We start from the raw sequence: 16,033 nt of genomic DNA, 5'->3' as shown, positions 1-16,033 counted from the left end.
GTCGCCCGAAAAAAGAAATATGCACAGACAATTGTGGTTACAATGCTGCAATGGTTCGTAAAGAGCAAGAAGTAAAACAATAAATTTTAATTCGTTTTAATGAAACGAGCAAAATAATTAACTACATGGTACATGACAATTCAAAGTCTGTGCGATAATTGGTTAAGGAAAAAGAACGTATACATGTCAATGTACTCATTGTGCCACAATGTAAATATTTATGGGTAATCGGTCGTAAGTCCGATGTGCAGTGAAGTAGTCAGTAACGAGAAGATGCACATCAGCCACCAAAGGTACATATAGCAAGTGAGGCGCCCTTTAGTTTATTATTACCCGTCTTTCTCATTAACGACAAGTCAGGATTAAGAGGAAGAATTACATTTATAAATCATTTTTTAAATAAGTAAAAACATTTTTTTAAATACAACGTTCAGGTGTCTTAATATATTATTATTAATTTTTTCTGGAATTAATTATAAGTTAGTAATATAGCGTGGGAAATCTTCCGCTCAAGCATCCATAGAGACGTACAGCAAAACTCTTAAGAAGAGAGATTGAGATTATCAACTATTGTCCCTAATGTAAAACAACAAACATTTAAAACAGAAAAGAATATCCACATGCGAATAGAAATAACCAATTTATCTCCCTAATACGAGGTTTGACAATTAAGTAATGAGACTGATTTTATTGCCGCGTTTGTGGTAAACCTGTGGCCTTAAATTCCCTCTCTCTTTTTCCGGCATCCCTCCCCTCTCCCCTCTCCCTCTATATGTACCATCCCTCTAGCTTGTTTAGTTCGCCTGTTGCGTCAAGTTGAGTAGACGTGTGTTTGCAGTGCTCGTCTCGAAAATGGAAAACAAAATCAAGAGCAACGCATCGCGATAAAATTTTGCGCCGGATTGGGCGAAACAGCTTCGGAAACGTACGCCAAAATTGTAAGAGTGTATGGTGATAGTGCTCTTAGTCCGGAAATCAAACGCCAAAGCTCACAATGGTTGTCTCCGCGCGCCCCGCGCCCGAAAAAAGCTCGCTTGAGCAAGTCGCAGGTGAAAACAATGATTGTTGCCTTTTTTGATGGCCGTGGAATCGTCCACAAAGAATTCGTTCCACCGGGGAAAACTGTGAATCAAGTCTCCTATTGCCAAGTACTCGAAAGATTGTGAAAATTAGTCAACAGGGTACGCCCAGACATCGCTCGTAACTGGATTCTTTATCACGACAACGCGCCGTGCCACACCGCCCTCAGCGTGTCCCAGTATTTGGCCTCTAAAGGTATCGCCGTGTGGCAACAGCCACCTTATTCGCCCGACATGTCACCCTGTGACTTTTTTTGTGGTCAAAGGAACCCATTTTGACTCGATTGCGGAAATCCAGCCGGCCGTGACGAGGGTACTCGCGGACATCCCAGTCGAAGCGTTCCAGAAATGTTACGAAGCACGGAAAACGTGCTGGAATCGCTGTATAAGTAGCTGCCCAAGGGGACTACTTTGAAGGGATGGCAGAGTTATAGAAAAATTTTCAAATATACGGTTTTATGGAATCAGTCTCATCACTTAATTGTCATGCCTCATTTTACCTATGTCGGCAATTTGTATGCATTTGAACTACAGCCTTAATGGCATGTGTAGTTTATATAGTCTATATATATAGCTATTATTGGTTGACTCATTACATTTTATTTAAAAATTATGTGGAAAACGTTTTTTTCTGGACATCTGGAATCAAAGCCGAATTTAGCAAGAGTTGTAAAATAATTTGATTATACGATTTCTAAATTAGAATATTTTTGATTACTTGACTCTGTGCTCTTATATAAAAATAATGTAAATGTACCATTATTTGCAGAGAATAGCAAATAAAAACTCCCATAAATATTCATACCACTTTTCCAATTTGTAACCCTTATTTTCTAATTTGCTTTTAAACACTAATACAGCCATACCAAACAATATTTGCTTGCTAAAAAGCGGAAAGATTTCGCTATTGTTAGGCGTGGGCAATTTTAAGCGAAGTAGAGACGTCCGGGCAGGAACTTCAATTATTCATAAGTTTGCGTTTGAACTTTGCTTAAAAGCTATTAAGCACTTTTGGTCTTAATTACGGGGTATAAAATGCATGGTTGATCTTTTGGTGCTGTTGGAACTTTTGTGCGAATTTGCTTTTGCACCCAGTTGTTCACCTTTACTAGCTTTAGTAATCTGCGTTATTCTTACTGCAAAAAATAGTAAGACTTTGTTCTTAATTTTAAAATTATCCATTTATTCTTCGAAGTCTATGTCGACCCCCTTAAAATAAAATTTTTGGCCCCAAAACACTTGTGCCACGGTTTTCTCCACTGCTCGAAACAGTTGTTAAATCAATGAGTTTAATGGCTTCAATTGACTGAAAATGGCTTCCCGGAACGGTCGTTTGAGTTCGCTGAATATCCAGAAGTTACACTGAGCTAAATCAGGCGAATACGGTGGTGACGGCGCGATATTGGTAGAAAATTTGCGAAAATCTCATGAAGAATCAATGCTTCACACGAACTGCGCATAACACTCAAATAGTATTCCTTGTTGACAGGTTGGACGGTCGAAAGGAATTCGGAGTGCATTATGCCTCCATAATCGAAGACAAATCTCAACATAACCTTGATTTTTTATTTTCTTTGACGTGGTTTTTAGGGCTTCGGCTGATATTTGCCAGGATATTCGGCCGATTGTTCGTCGGAATTGAGTGAATTTGGAACCAATATTGCTTTCTTTTAAAATAGTTTTTACTGATCCTTCTGATATTCCAAGGATGTCAGTGAAATATTTGACTCTTAAAGATCGATTCACAGATTCCTTTATTTTATAGACGTATTGATCATCAGTTGATGTTTATGGCCGATTTGGACGTCCTTTGTCATCAACGCATTCTTCATCCTCTTTGAATAATTTGTACCAATTAAAACACTTGTGTACGACAAATAAAAGCTTTTCCAACATTTTGAACACTTCGACAGCAGAAATTTGATTACACACACAAAATTTAATGAAACGAATTTATTGAATAACTTCACTCATCGTAAAATCACACAATGCTCTTTATGTACTTCAGAAAACCAGCCTATACTAATCACTGAAATTATTTTGAAGTCATATTTGGCACAGATTTAAGACTATTGCCTTCTAAATTTGAGAAATGGATTTCAACAAAAAAGTGGGGCGTCCACTGGCTCCCGTAAATATTTCTCATATGATCCTGTCGGAAAATTTTTACGTCTCTGTCGCATTTAGTTACTGATTAAGTAGTTTTTAACAGTTTCGTTAGATGGGTAGTGAGCGGGGTTATCCTCCACTTTCACACGATCGATAGGAATTCTTATAAGATTTTCACTTAGCGAGAATTAAAATTTTGTTCAGCTAACGATAGTATGTATCACCTAAAACTAATCGAGATAGATATAGGGTTATATATATAAATTATCAGGGTGACGAGAAAAGTTTAAATCCGGTTGACTATCTGTCTGTCCATCCGTCGGTACGTCCGAATAATCTGTAAATTGAGTAAAAATTGACTTCGTAGTTGGGCGTAATCGGACCACTGCCCACCCACAAATCGCTGTTAATCAAAAACATATAAGGTTCCATAACTTCTTTTTTATTAGCGTAGGCACCGCTTACGCGATTATAGCCGAGTTAACAACAGCACGCCAGTCGTTTCTTCTTTTTGCAAGGTGGCGCCAATAGAATATTCCAAGTGAAGCCACCACCTGGTCCTTCCAACGGAGTGGAGGTCTTCCTCTTCCTGCTTCCCTCTGCGAGTACTGCGTCGAATACTTTCAGAGCTGGAGTGTCGTTTGAATGGATTATACGTGATGCTTTAGATGGAGCTATTAAGAACTCTTGTTCTTGTAAGTAATTTGAGTATGAACTGAAAACTTGTTAATGTTTGCGGTATCCATTGTACAAAAATATGCGGGTATATTTGTCTCTTATGTACATCTGAAACAGTTTGAGTTATTTCAATTGGAAAAGTATAGAAAAATATATTATAACCCTACGGAAATGCATTGATATATAAAGGCACTAAGAAAATAACTTACTCGCATTATGCGTATTCATGTGTTATTTTAAACTCGTAGTTTAAAAATAGTTAGACACACTGGAATATATCCGTCAACAATATACATATGGCACATACGTTTATATACACCAAAGTATATGTGCAGCATCTTTGCCAAAAGAAACAAATAGCAATCTGTCTTCACATGACAAGTTCATGTTGTTCCTCACAAAAAGATATCGGTTTATGTATGTCTGCGCACGTTTTCTTTTTCTGGGTATCGGCCGGTTTAACTTTGCAATTGTTAAAACTAACATACACATTCTTTTTAATATAAACACATATGTATATGATACATATGAGTATTTATTATAGCCCGTATTATTTGAAATCTAAGTAGAACCGGATAATTTAAGGTGCATACATACTAAGATACTTTCACAATGCAAGTACTTTTTGTATGTATATCCGGATCCCTAAAGGAACAGGAAATGGACAATAGAATTGTTAAAAACAATACGTATCACAGTTTTAAGGAAAAGAAAAATGCATTATCTGCTGACGAAAATACTACACAAGAGGAACTATATTAAGCGCGAGCTGTATGAATGCAGCATTTGGGTCATTTGCGCTTTTATCAGCATCACCGTAGACATGTTTTTATATAACGGGTTTTCAATAAGAGCGCTACAAACGTTTTTTTTAAATAAAACAAAAACTGTTTGGGATATCAATGAAGTTCTTTATTCTTGTGAAAGAACATTTGATGCCATTATGTATGGAACTCGATTCTTTTGCATGTCCACCGGCACGCTTGCAGAAGTCCATACGCAGAACCTAATTTTCGACGATTTTCAATCGGTCGATAAGCTGCAATTTGACATTCGATATTCTTACGAAGTTCATCAATCATCACTGGCTTGTTGGCATAGCCCATGGACTTGACATAGCCCCACAATGAATAGTTTAACGGCGTCAAAACGCATGCCCGTGGCGGCCAACTAACTGGACCATTTCGCGAAATCGATTGTGACATTTGCGGTGTGACTTCAAATCCATATCATCCAATTCAGACCAAAAATATTTGGTTATCATTAAGCGGTCGCGATTTACATTCACAATAAAATGCCGATCTTGATCATCACGATAGAAATACGGCCAAATGACGCCGCCGGCCCATCAACCGCACGAAACCGTAACTTTTTCGGCATGTAATGAATACTCATGCAGTATGTATGGATGTACTTTCACGGGAATAAATATTTTAATTGATATCGCAAACAGTTTTTGTTTTAGTAAAAAAAAAACTTTTGTACCACTCTTAATGAAAAATCCGCTCTTAAATTTGAGGTCACTGCCACTACTAAAGACAATAAGCGCCTAAAGTGGAATATTATGTAACAACAGAGCACTTTAAACTATTTGCAATATTTCTGGAATTTTATTTCTGTTTCTGCTTGTTTTTCTGTTTACCTAAAGGTGCGAGAACAAAATAAGAGAAAAGTGAACTTGACCCATTTTATACAATCACATTTGGAACATTTCGGTTATCTGAAATTACTTTGTCAACTACAAGCTGATTGTTTAATTAAGTCAAGTGCTTCTTTGTACACAATGAAGATTTCCACAATATCAATTGTGATGCAATAGTCTGCAATGGTAGCGTAGGTTGCAATGGCAGCATTAGTAGCAATGCCAAAAGTGCTCATTATGTTGTCTGCAACAGTTAAAATTGTGTAAGTAGTTCGCTCATTGTCATTAGCACCAACTTTGAGATACTTAACAGGTGCTTTGCCACAGTCCCTTGCATAATAGCATTCTATAGTGACGGAAGTAATTAAAAGATTTTATTTTCTCATTGTTAAATTGGGGAAGTGCATAACATGCACTGGAATTGCATAGTCAGCTTGAACTGCTCTGGGGAATCAACAGTAGAATGCATTAGCTAATGTACAGAATATCGGCTAAACTAAGACATGATTGAAATAAGCTTATACTAATTTCACGAAGACTTTGTTTTGGTGTGTCCCATGATTATAGGCTCATATAAATAATGTATATATATTAGCTCACTTACAAATTGGTGATTTTCCAAGACCGTCAGAACAGTCGGAAAACGTTAAGTAATAAACGAAATATATTCCAAATAAAAGTTAAGTTAAGCTATGTATATTGCAATAGTCGTCAGGAGCGCTATGTTTATTAAGGATGTTGTAATAGGCTTATGCTTTTTATTTCTAAGAAATAATTCAGTTTTAAAATAAATTATGTGTCTTGCAAATTCTTGACCGGAGTGAGTCATCTTCATTTATCAATTTGCTTTTGTGGGTAAGTAAGCATTTTTTTCGGCTTCGGCTCACCCAATAATACCCAAGAACAAAGCAAAAATCACGGATATCGAAGTGTCGTGCGCTCCTTCCGACCGACCAAACTGTCAACAAGGAATACTATTTAGGTGTTATACGTCGTTGGCGCAAAGCTATTCGTAACAAGTAAAGAAGGGCTAAGTTCTGATGCAATCGAACATTTTATACTTGCAAGAATCAAAACCAGGGAAATACTTTAAGGTGTAAAAGCAATCATATAGAGTAAAGTCAGCCGCATGTTCGAAAATCCTGATATTAGTTATATAGAGGATGGGCCAAGTTTTCTTTCGACTTACCTATTTTTAGCACAAAGATACACTGTTATGAATAAAACACGCTCTCTTATTTTCATTGGGATAACTCATACATATATTGGGCGGACTGAAGGTCATTCGTTTAATCGGTTCATTGTAGTACGATTACTTAGGTACTAAAAAATTCAATTTTGAGTAGCATCGCTGAAGTTTGTAATTCTCACTTTATAGGATTTCTGTTAATGGCGATTTGTGGGCGTCTGCTAGGGAACTTGTATACAAAGATTCATCAAGATATTTCAATTTATACTCAAGTTGCAGCTTTCAAGGACGGACGGAGAAACGGACGGACAGACAGACGAACAGTCAACCGAGTTTCAACTTTTTTCGTCATTTTGATCATTTATGTATATGTATGTATAACTCTATATCTATCGCTTTTGGTTTTAGGTGATACGTACAACCGCTAGGTGAAGAAAATAATAAAATTATCCAACGTAGTCATAGATCTTCATTAAAACATGTTAACCCCTAAAATAATTAAAAGAATTCTCTTTGAAAAAAACCATATTTTCGATGAACTGAGCGACTTTTAGGTATATATGTTTCTTGAATCAGTCATAAATCGTGGCTCATATCCTAAACATCCGGTTCGTCCCTGAGATTACTGTTGTCGCCAAATTTCATTCAAGCATTCAGGAGCTGCCATAATCTATTCGAGCACTTATTTTCTTTCTACAATTTATGCAACTTTGATTTAAAAACTTTTAAGTACACACTGCTTTGTTAAAAATTGCCTTAATTATACGGCGAAATTAGCATTAATCATTCGAAATCGTCTGGTTTTGTAAGCACACCAAAATTGGAGAAGACAGCTTTGTGCAGCTGCCGTGGTTGCATCGAAGTAAAAAAACGTCAGTGCTGCCAACATTAGCATAGCTTTCATTCGCGACTGTGCTCCATGGCGTATGCGAAACTCTAATTTCTGTGGAATTTCATAATAACATTTCGTAAAAATGGCGCAGTAATGATTTGAATATTTCTGCCGTTTAAGAACAGGATACTCAATTAGGTGAGTTTTGTAACATATGTAGTTTTTGCTAAGCTCTGGCATGTAGTGGCAAACAGATATCCGTGTCTGTGATATAATAGTAAAAATTCAAAGGTAGTGTACATATTTCCTTTATATACCTTTTTCATAGTTTGGCAAGATGATCCTACAGAGTGTAGTAGTTTTGCTCGCCTAAGGGGTTGTTTTTTTACGTGGCCGGTCCCAAACCTAGGGAGGAATTTTAGATGTGGATAACGAGACCAGTTGAAATCCGGGTAACTGTCTGTCCGTCCTTTCGTGCAAGCTGCAATCTGATTAAAAATTGAAATATCTCGCTGAAATTTGGTACACACATTCCTTTGTAAAAAAAGACGAGTCCGTAGATGGGCATAATGGGACCGCTGCCACCACGCCTACAAAATACCTAAAACTTATAAAGATCCTTAACTAGCCACTATATTAAAACATATATAGAATTTTAATTTGCCACAGCGGATCGCAGTAGTGGGGGCCACTTGTGGGCATAAAATTTAAAAATTTTAATGTACATAACTCCTGAACTACGAAAGATACAAAATCCAAATTTTCCTAGCGCAAATATTGTAGCGACTACTACCGAGAGTATAATGTACGAACTCGGATAATAACCCGCTAACCCCCCATATAACTACATTGTTAAGCACTACTAAAAACGCAATAAATCTAAATTAAACTAAATATGCCAAAGACATTAAATTTTACCATCGAAATGGAATGAGAGGACTTTAAAGGAGCAGGGGTCAAAGTTGGCCAATTTCGGAAACTTGCCTCACCGATTTCAATCAAATTCGGCACATAGCATTCGTGTGACACTTTTATGTTACAGTGTTAAAGTAAGCGAAATCGAGCTACTTTCCATCAGAATTTAAATCCCACATTCTTCTTTCTCAAATAGAATCAAAACTGTTCAATGTTCTGGGTACTGAATAAGTAGACTCAGCGTTTATAGACGACTTTTTACTGAAAATATCGGTAAATGTGTGAGATATTTAGTTGAATTTTGGAGTGAACTCTTTTCATATGTCCGTTTGTTAAAAATTGGATGAATAGAGTCAACAGTTCCTTCAGCCTCATATTTCCGATAAAATGGTATGTGTGTGTACTTGTAACACCTTATTTGACTTTGGTTTGCTTGTAAAGAATGTGAACCAAGCACACAGCAAAGAAAGTTCTGATTGTGTTTAGCGTTTACTGAATAGACAGTGAAAGTCAATTTATGTTTTGTAAGTTCTTTTTGTTGTATTAAGTTAACTTTGTCACCAAAAAGTATTACAAACAATGCCCGTTCATATAAAAAATTAAAAAACTTACCTTTAATATTTAATAGAAATAGAAAAATGTTTAAAGCCTGTATACCAACAAAAAACATTTTTTTGGAATTTATATTCATTAAAAATGGAAAGAGCATCAGCACAAGTTGAAAAGTATCTTAAAAGAAACAAAGAAACACTTCAATACAATTAAGACTAATTGACCGACTAGAAAGACAAGAAACTTTTTGTTCTGAAAACATTGTTAAAAGTTGGCATAACCAAAGCGACAAGTCGTGGGTAATGCAATTGTATATTATTCTTGCAAATTATGGAGCATACCGCAAATACAGCCGATGTTGTTGGTCACATAGATTGTATGGACAATCTCACTGACGCACTGTAAATTCTTGTATGTATTAGTGTGAAGTTTTCTTTGAACGATTTTGATATTTCAATGTAAAGATGATGTATACATATGTTTCTCCCAGTGAAAATAAAATAGTTTGTTTCTTTTATAAACGGAGACTCAAAATAACTCTTATGGCTTAATTGAATATAGCTGCATCGCAACTAGGTGTAATAATGCATAGGTAGTCAAAAGAAATAATGCTTATAATCTAAAAGTCACGCATACGCCATAACCCATGTCGTCCAAATATACTTCACTCCCCCCTTCGAATAAGAGATAATTATTTTTCATTGGACCACACTTTCCTTTAAAGTTCTACTTAGGGAAAATGGAGAATTAATTTATGTCCTCAAGAGACGTTACTAAAAGTTTATTATTTTGATTTTTTCTACACTTGAGTATAAACTGGAGGTAACGTAAGAAAATTAAAAATTTCTTCAATTTGTTACTGTAATTACGCTATTGTAGATGGTGTAGTGTTGTATTTTTTCATCGAATATCACTTACCACTATACAATTGCGAGAACCACTCTTCGCACGTGAGTTTATTAAAGTGATTGCTTTCTTAGGTATACCTATTGATTTAGTGTCCAATATTAGGCAAGCTCATATCAAATAGCCGTGTGATCAGGAAAAAAATTTACTTACCATGATTTTGACAATGTAACGTATTTAAAATATTTCCTTAGTTTTCATATTTTCACGCAACTGAAAATTATATATCGTGCACCTAAGGAGAAAACTATATAGTTGAGTGTGTATGTATAAATATATACCACGAAGAATAATCGTGTCAAATTTGCGTTTGAAGACGACATGCTTGAGAAAACTCATTGATATAATTTTTTTAGAGCCTTAAAATGAAATGGAGATTGCAAGATGCAAGAAGTTAGAAAGGGGTATTGATGACATACTGAATTTAATTTTATTGTCAACAATGGAATACAATAAAATGATTCACTCAGGAATTAACAAAAGACCAATACACATATTTCAACCCAGAACCGACAATTCTAATGTAAATAACGAAATATCATCACGGTTGAAACACGCACAGAAATTAGAATTAAATATCCACAACAAAGACAGCATAGAATGCATATTTAAGGCTGGTGAAAAAGTCTTAGTAAATAGAAATATCAAACTTGGTAATAAATTAACTCCTCTTTATGAGGAACAGATAATAGATAAAGATTTAGGAACAACAGTTCTTATTAAAGGCAGGGTGGTTCATAAAAACAATTTGAAATAGGTCGCATTTTTTGCTTAAATTAAGAACACAAAATAAATTTTCACGTAAATATATGTATAACACAAAGGTTATTAAAACGTGATACATTAACTGAATAATTGCTAAGTACCAGTCTGAATTTATCGTAAAAAAATTACAACTGATTGTAAACTGAGCATTTCACAAAATTCCTTTTATTCTATCAATATTTTGTGCTTAAACTAATGAAGTTTGTTAAACATTGTTGAATTATATGACTTATTTTTAAGGAAATATTATAAAAATGTAATAAGCAATATTTAATCTAAAAATTAAGATGATGTATGAAACATCCACCGCTTACTCCAGAACTAATTCTTATTTCAAAATTATTTGAACAAGTATTCAATTAAGAGATCATTCGGCACGAAACAATCAATTCTGCGCTACAACACCATTGTTTTGTCGCTCTACATTTTGTTTTCTTAATTAATTAAAGAAGGAGAGGAGTTACGCTGCAATGGCCACTCACGCAACAAATCTGTTCCCTGATGCATTTTCAGTATCATGAGTATAACACTTAACAGCATCGCCAACACTTGTAGAGCAAAAGCGCGTTAATTGCTGGCAGAGTGATCACTATGTGCGACAATGAAGAGTAGTTATTGATTTAATTCAAATGTCAGTAATAATTGCTGAATGTACTACAACAATGGAGAGAGAGAAGCGGTAATCCCATACGTATTGGATTTTGTTCTGATTAGATCTTGGCTGCAAGCGGAAGAGACAATATAAGACTAAGACAAATAAAGTTGAATATTAATTTAATAAGCCAATAAAGTAATATAATTTAACTAATACAAATAATTGTCTTTCAAGCATCATTGACAAATAAGTTTCTGCCATAGAACATAGAATAAAAAATACTTGCCATTTATGTTAAGAACGACAACACTGTTAGAGATATGTTTTCGACAGTCTGATCTATTCTAAATGGTATTCTTCAATGTTAATTTTAATTTATGATACAAATCGTCGACTTCGACAAATGTTGGCTTTGTTGATTTCAATAAAGACCCGATAAATCGTCCAAAATCATTAGTTTGTTTTTAATGCTAAAGTTTTGACATTAAATTCCCCTTTTTTATCCCAAGGAAAAAACACTTTGAACTGAAAATATGCATCTAGCATGCGCATTCTCCCAAAATCACTTTTGCCGCGGTGACAAACATTTAAAAACCATACCTCGCATGAGTTTCTGATTTGATTGAGGCTACCAAAAATGCTTATTTAGATTTATTAGTCATTTAGCTTGCTTTATGCAACTCTGAAACCAAAAGCAAAACATGTTGCTACAATATGGAAATGAGATTGAAATTGGATCAAAGGCCACCATGTTGTATATGCAACAACTTGAACGAAGTGTACTCGTATTATTGTGTGGGTATAAATAAGTCACTATGTAAATGAATATGTAACATACTTGTATAGATATGTATGCCTTTTGAAACACTATTAAAAAATTTAATTCTGCTGTATAACAGTTGTTGCAAGAAGATGTCTGTAAATAATATATGCAAGCGTTTGCTCATTGTTTGAAAGCGAATCTGTAAGCTTAAGTAAATACTTGCATTGAGAGTAATATTATTTCGCTCAATTGTGGTATTTTCAAGTCTGCTGATGTTAACTGTGGCGAAATACTTTCACTGTTTTCAAAACCACTGCGAAAGCAAGAAGATATCATTCTCTGTATTGGAAGTCTTCTGATTGATTGCTTTCAAAATGAGACGACGGAGTAAGCGAGGGAGAAAGAGTTTGCTCAGTCTGTGTTCAGACTAACAACTATTATTGCTCATTGTCGACAACTTCGCTTTTGATGTTTCCCATTCCTTTCATATGGCAACTCGAATCGAGCAACTCTCTGTTAATTCCTTTTCATATCTTCTCAAAAACGTGTACGTTTCATTTACACCGTACACAACAATATTCTTCTGTCGTTAATTTTTTAATTTATTTTATTTATTACAATTTCGAAAACATTTGGTTGTATTATTGATATTTGCTTGCATATTGCAATACATACACATATTAAAAAAAAATACAATTATTAAGAACATATTGTAAATATTCATTTGAAACCGGAAAGAATTACAAAACGATACCAACTGCGCTTTGCATTTTCTCGTCAAACAATTACAAATAACTGTATGCGTTAACATATGCTTGGTCCTGATTCCATAGACATCGAGATGTAAGAGTATTATAACTAAAACCTATGTAGCATACAAAGAATATATGACGAATTTTCCAAAGCGAGAAAATTAGATATTTTGGTATTTATTATAAGAGAATTTACTACAAAAAATATATTTATTAATACTGGTTATTCATTTCGATGTCAGTAAGTCTGCAGGCACAATAAAACAGGAACGAATATCAATTTTGGGTGATGAGTACTTTTGTTCCCAACGGTCATTTTCCTCGTCATAGACTGATACAGCGTTTCTATCAATAGCCCATAGTTTATTATCGAGCGATACGCAAGCTTTACAACCCCACTCATCATTCAAAGGGCAAATCTGCGAAATGTTTTTAAAAATATTTAGTTTGAGATCAAGCGATAGGCAAAAATTAACTTAATATACATTAGACCATGTCTTTCGCTGAGGATTGTAGCGTTCAATAGTGTCCTTATTGTTGCCGTAATCGCCGAAAACATAAATGTGACCATTATGCGCAGCTACCTGTAATATAAAAAGTAGCAATAAACGTTGTATTTAGTTTTAATAGAGTTTTGAGGGCGATTTTAGTAAATGTTATTGAAGCGACTTTTATAGGTTTTGAAAACTCTAGGGAAGGTTTGCAAGCGAGAAATCAAATGTCGTCTCTTATTGTAACGGCGGTATGTATTTCACAAATGATTTGGAAAGCTTCAGACAGGATACGAATTCCGGTTACGTTAATCCGTCTATAGTAAAAGGAATTCAAGGAGTCGAATGGTAATATTTAAACACATAAATAAAGGCATTATATACCCTTCCCGACTCTTCCTCATTCTACCAAATCATGACTTGATAAACATTCTACCAATATTAATAATATTTAACGTAACTCACAGCAGGCACAAGGTGGTATTCATTCATATCCGGGCAAGAAGTCCAAGTATCCGAATCCGGGTTGTAACATTCGACGGATTTTAACAAGTGATCTCCTAAACCGCCTATTATATAGATTTTGCCATTCAAAGCCACTGCATTTGCGTTATATCGTCCAACATTCAAGCTCTTCACGGACTTCCAACCATCGGATGTCGTATATCTAGAAATAAACAAATACAATGAAAATAATGCAAATCTTTAAACTGAAGCGTAAATAATGGCATTTCGTCACGTTCAGTAGTCTATTAAAAAAACTTAGATTTATTCTAAAGAAGTCGTTGACAATGTCAAAGAGTTAGAGTTCATGCCAGAGTTAATCAGACCATAGCAGTTCACTAAATTCTCGCCTTCTGAAATGTGCAAGCACCTAGTTTGTCCAACATCCATACTACCCTAATATAGGTGATTTTTTAACGGTGGTCCATTCGGAAAGTCCAATTTTGGGCAACTTTTTCGAGCATTTCGGCCGGAATAGCCCGAATTTCTTCGGAAATGTTGTCTTCCAAAGCTGGAATAGTTGCTGGCTTATTTCTGTAGACTTTAGACTTGACGTAGCCCCACAAAAAATAGTCTAAAGGCGTTAAATCGCATGATCTTGGTGGCCAACTTACGGGTCCATTTCTTGAGATGAATTGTTGTCCGAAGTTTTCCCTCAAAATGGCCATAGAATCGCGAGCTGTGTGGCATGTAGCGCCATCTTGTTGAAACCACATGTCAACCAAGTTCAGTTCTTCCATTTTTGGCAACAAAAAGTTTGTTAGCATCGAACGATAGCGATCGCCATTCACCGTAACGTTGCGTCCAACAGCATCTTTGAAAAAATACGGTCCAATGATTCCACCAGCGTACAAACCACACCAAACAGTGCATTTTTCGGGATGCATGGGCAGTTCTTGAACGGCTTCTGGTTGCTCTTCACCCCAAATGCGGCAATTTTGCTTATTTACGTAGCCATTCAACCAGAAATGAGCCTCATCGCTGAACAAAATTTGTCGATAAAAAAGAAAAGAACCGAACACTGATTTTGGTAATAAAATTCAATGATTTGCAAGCGTTGCTCGTTAGTAAGTCTATTCATGATGAAATGTCAAAGCATACTGAGCATCTTTCTCTTTGACACCATGTCTGAAATCCCACGTGATCTGTCAAATACTAATGCATGAAAATCCTAACCTCAAAAAAATCACCCGTTACATGTTGTCTAAAGTGCTTTCTTAATGGTGAAAAAGTTAAGTTAACCTGTAATTGTAAAAGCTCACAATCGCCATCGTTAATTAATTCGTTACAGACTTATACATACATATTTACCTTTCCACCGACGACAGAGGGTCAGAGCAATTCTTAACACCACCAATCGCGTAAATTTTATCATCTAATTCGACAACGCAGTGCGAGGATCTTGCTGTACCCATGGCGGGTAAATCTTGCCATGTCTTATTCCTTATATTCCAGCTGCGGACGATCTGAGTGAGTGATCTGGGTGGTTCATTATTTCTCTCACCGCCAATAAATAATATATTATCATCCTTTAAAATAGTTCTATAATATTTATAATCGATTTCTATACTCGCATATTCCTGCCACTTATTCTCAGCTTTGTTATATTGTAGCAGATAAAGATCCGACTATTCCAAAAATATTGTACGTACATTAATTTAAGAGTATAATTCTTGAATATAAGCCACGGTAAGCGTTTACCAGTGTTTCCTTAAAGCAAGCCAGCAGCAATGTTTTCTCACCACAATTTGCAGCACTGACCCCACGTGCCCCTGTAGATTGCATATTTATCTTTGTCCGATCCTCTATAACGCCTTCACCCCACGTGGTCCTGTAAATTGAAATGTCAAAATTCGATTCTTGAACGATTCTGAAAATAAAGGTCGAGTCTCAAAAATCGATTATTTTTCAAGTAAACTTGTTACTCAAGTAGAATCGGATTCTAGTTTACTACCATTCCCACGAACCGCGCAATGAAAGTACCTTTTTGACATCTTTCAGTGTGCATTGCTTCATTACAAATATACTAGTTAAAATATTTATGTATGTAAAATTAGAGAAATCGCGTTTATTGTTTTTGAAAATGTTGAGCTTCGAATGCAACCGTCTTAAAAAACGATGCGTATGTAAGCGGAAGGAAAGTAAATGTTAATATAACGGCTCGATAACGGGGGTCTACCAATATACAAATATTGGAAATAAGGCACACTGAGCACTGCAATTATTATAGGCATACGCTCTCAACTCTTGACTCATACTTT

The 16,033-nt window shown here is 35.4% G+C and overlaps 1 protein-coding gene across 1 annotated transcript; it reads right to left on the bottom strand.

The window, feature by feature from the left end:
• Window positions 1-12,938: 12,938 nt before the first annotated feature.
• LOC125778730 (kelch-like ECH-associated protein 1B) lies at window positions 12,939-15,773 on the bottom strand. Its single transcript, XM_049457864.1, has 5 exons — window positions 15,474-15,773; window positions 15,084-15,400; window positions 13,734-13,935; window positions 13,263-13,361; window positions 12,939-13,196 (listed from the first exon to the last, which is right to left on the bottom strand). Exons 1-5 carry the CDS (start codon window positions 15,555-15,557, stop codon window positions 13,005-13,007), a joined length of 894 nt encoding a protein of 297 aa, XP_049313821.1. The 5' UTR covers window positions 15,558-15,773; the 3' UTR covers window positions 12,939-13,004.
• Between the last annotated feature and the right edge of the window lie 260 nt (window positions 15,774-16,033).

This window comes from Bactrocera dorsalis, chromosome 5, assembly GCF_023373825.1.
Source record: "Bactrocera dorsalis isolate Fly_Bdor chromosome 5, ASM2337382v1, whole genome shotgun sequence".
NCBI classification, from domain to species: Eukaryota; Metazoa; Arthropoda; class Insecta; order Diptera; family Tephritidae; genus Bactrocera; species Bactrocera dorsalis.
The sequence above is the reverse complement of the archived record's forward strand: the minus strand, read 5'-3'. Positions and strand labels throughout refer to the sequence as shown.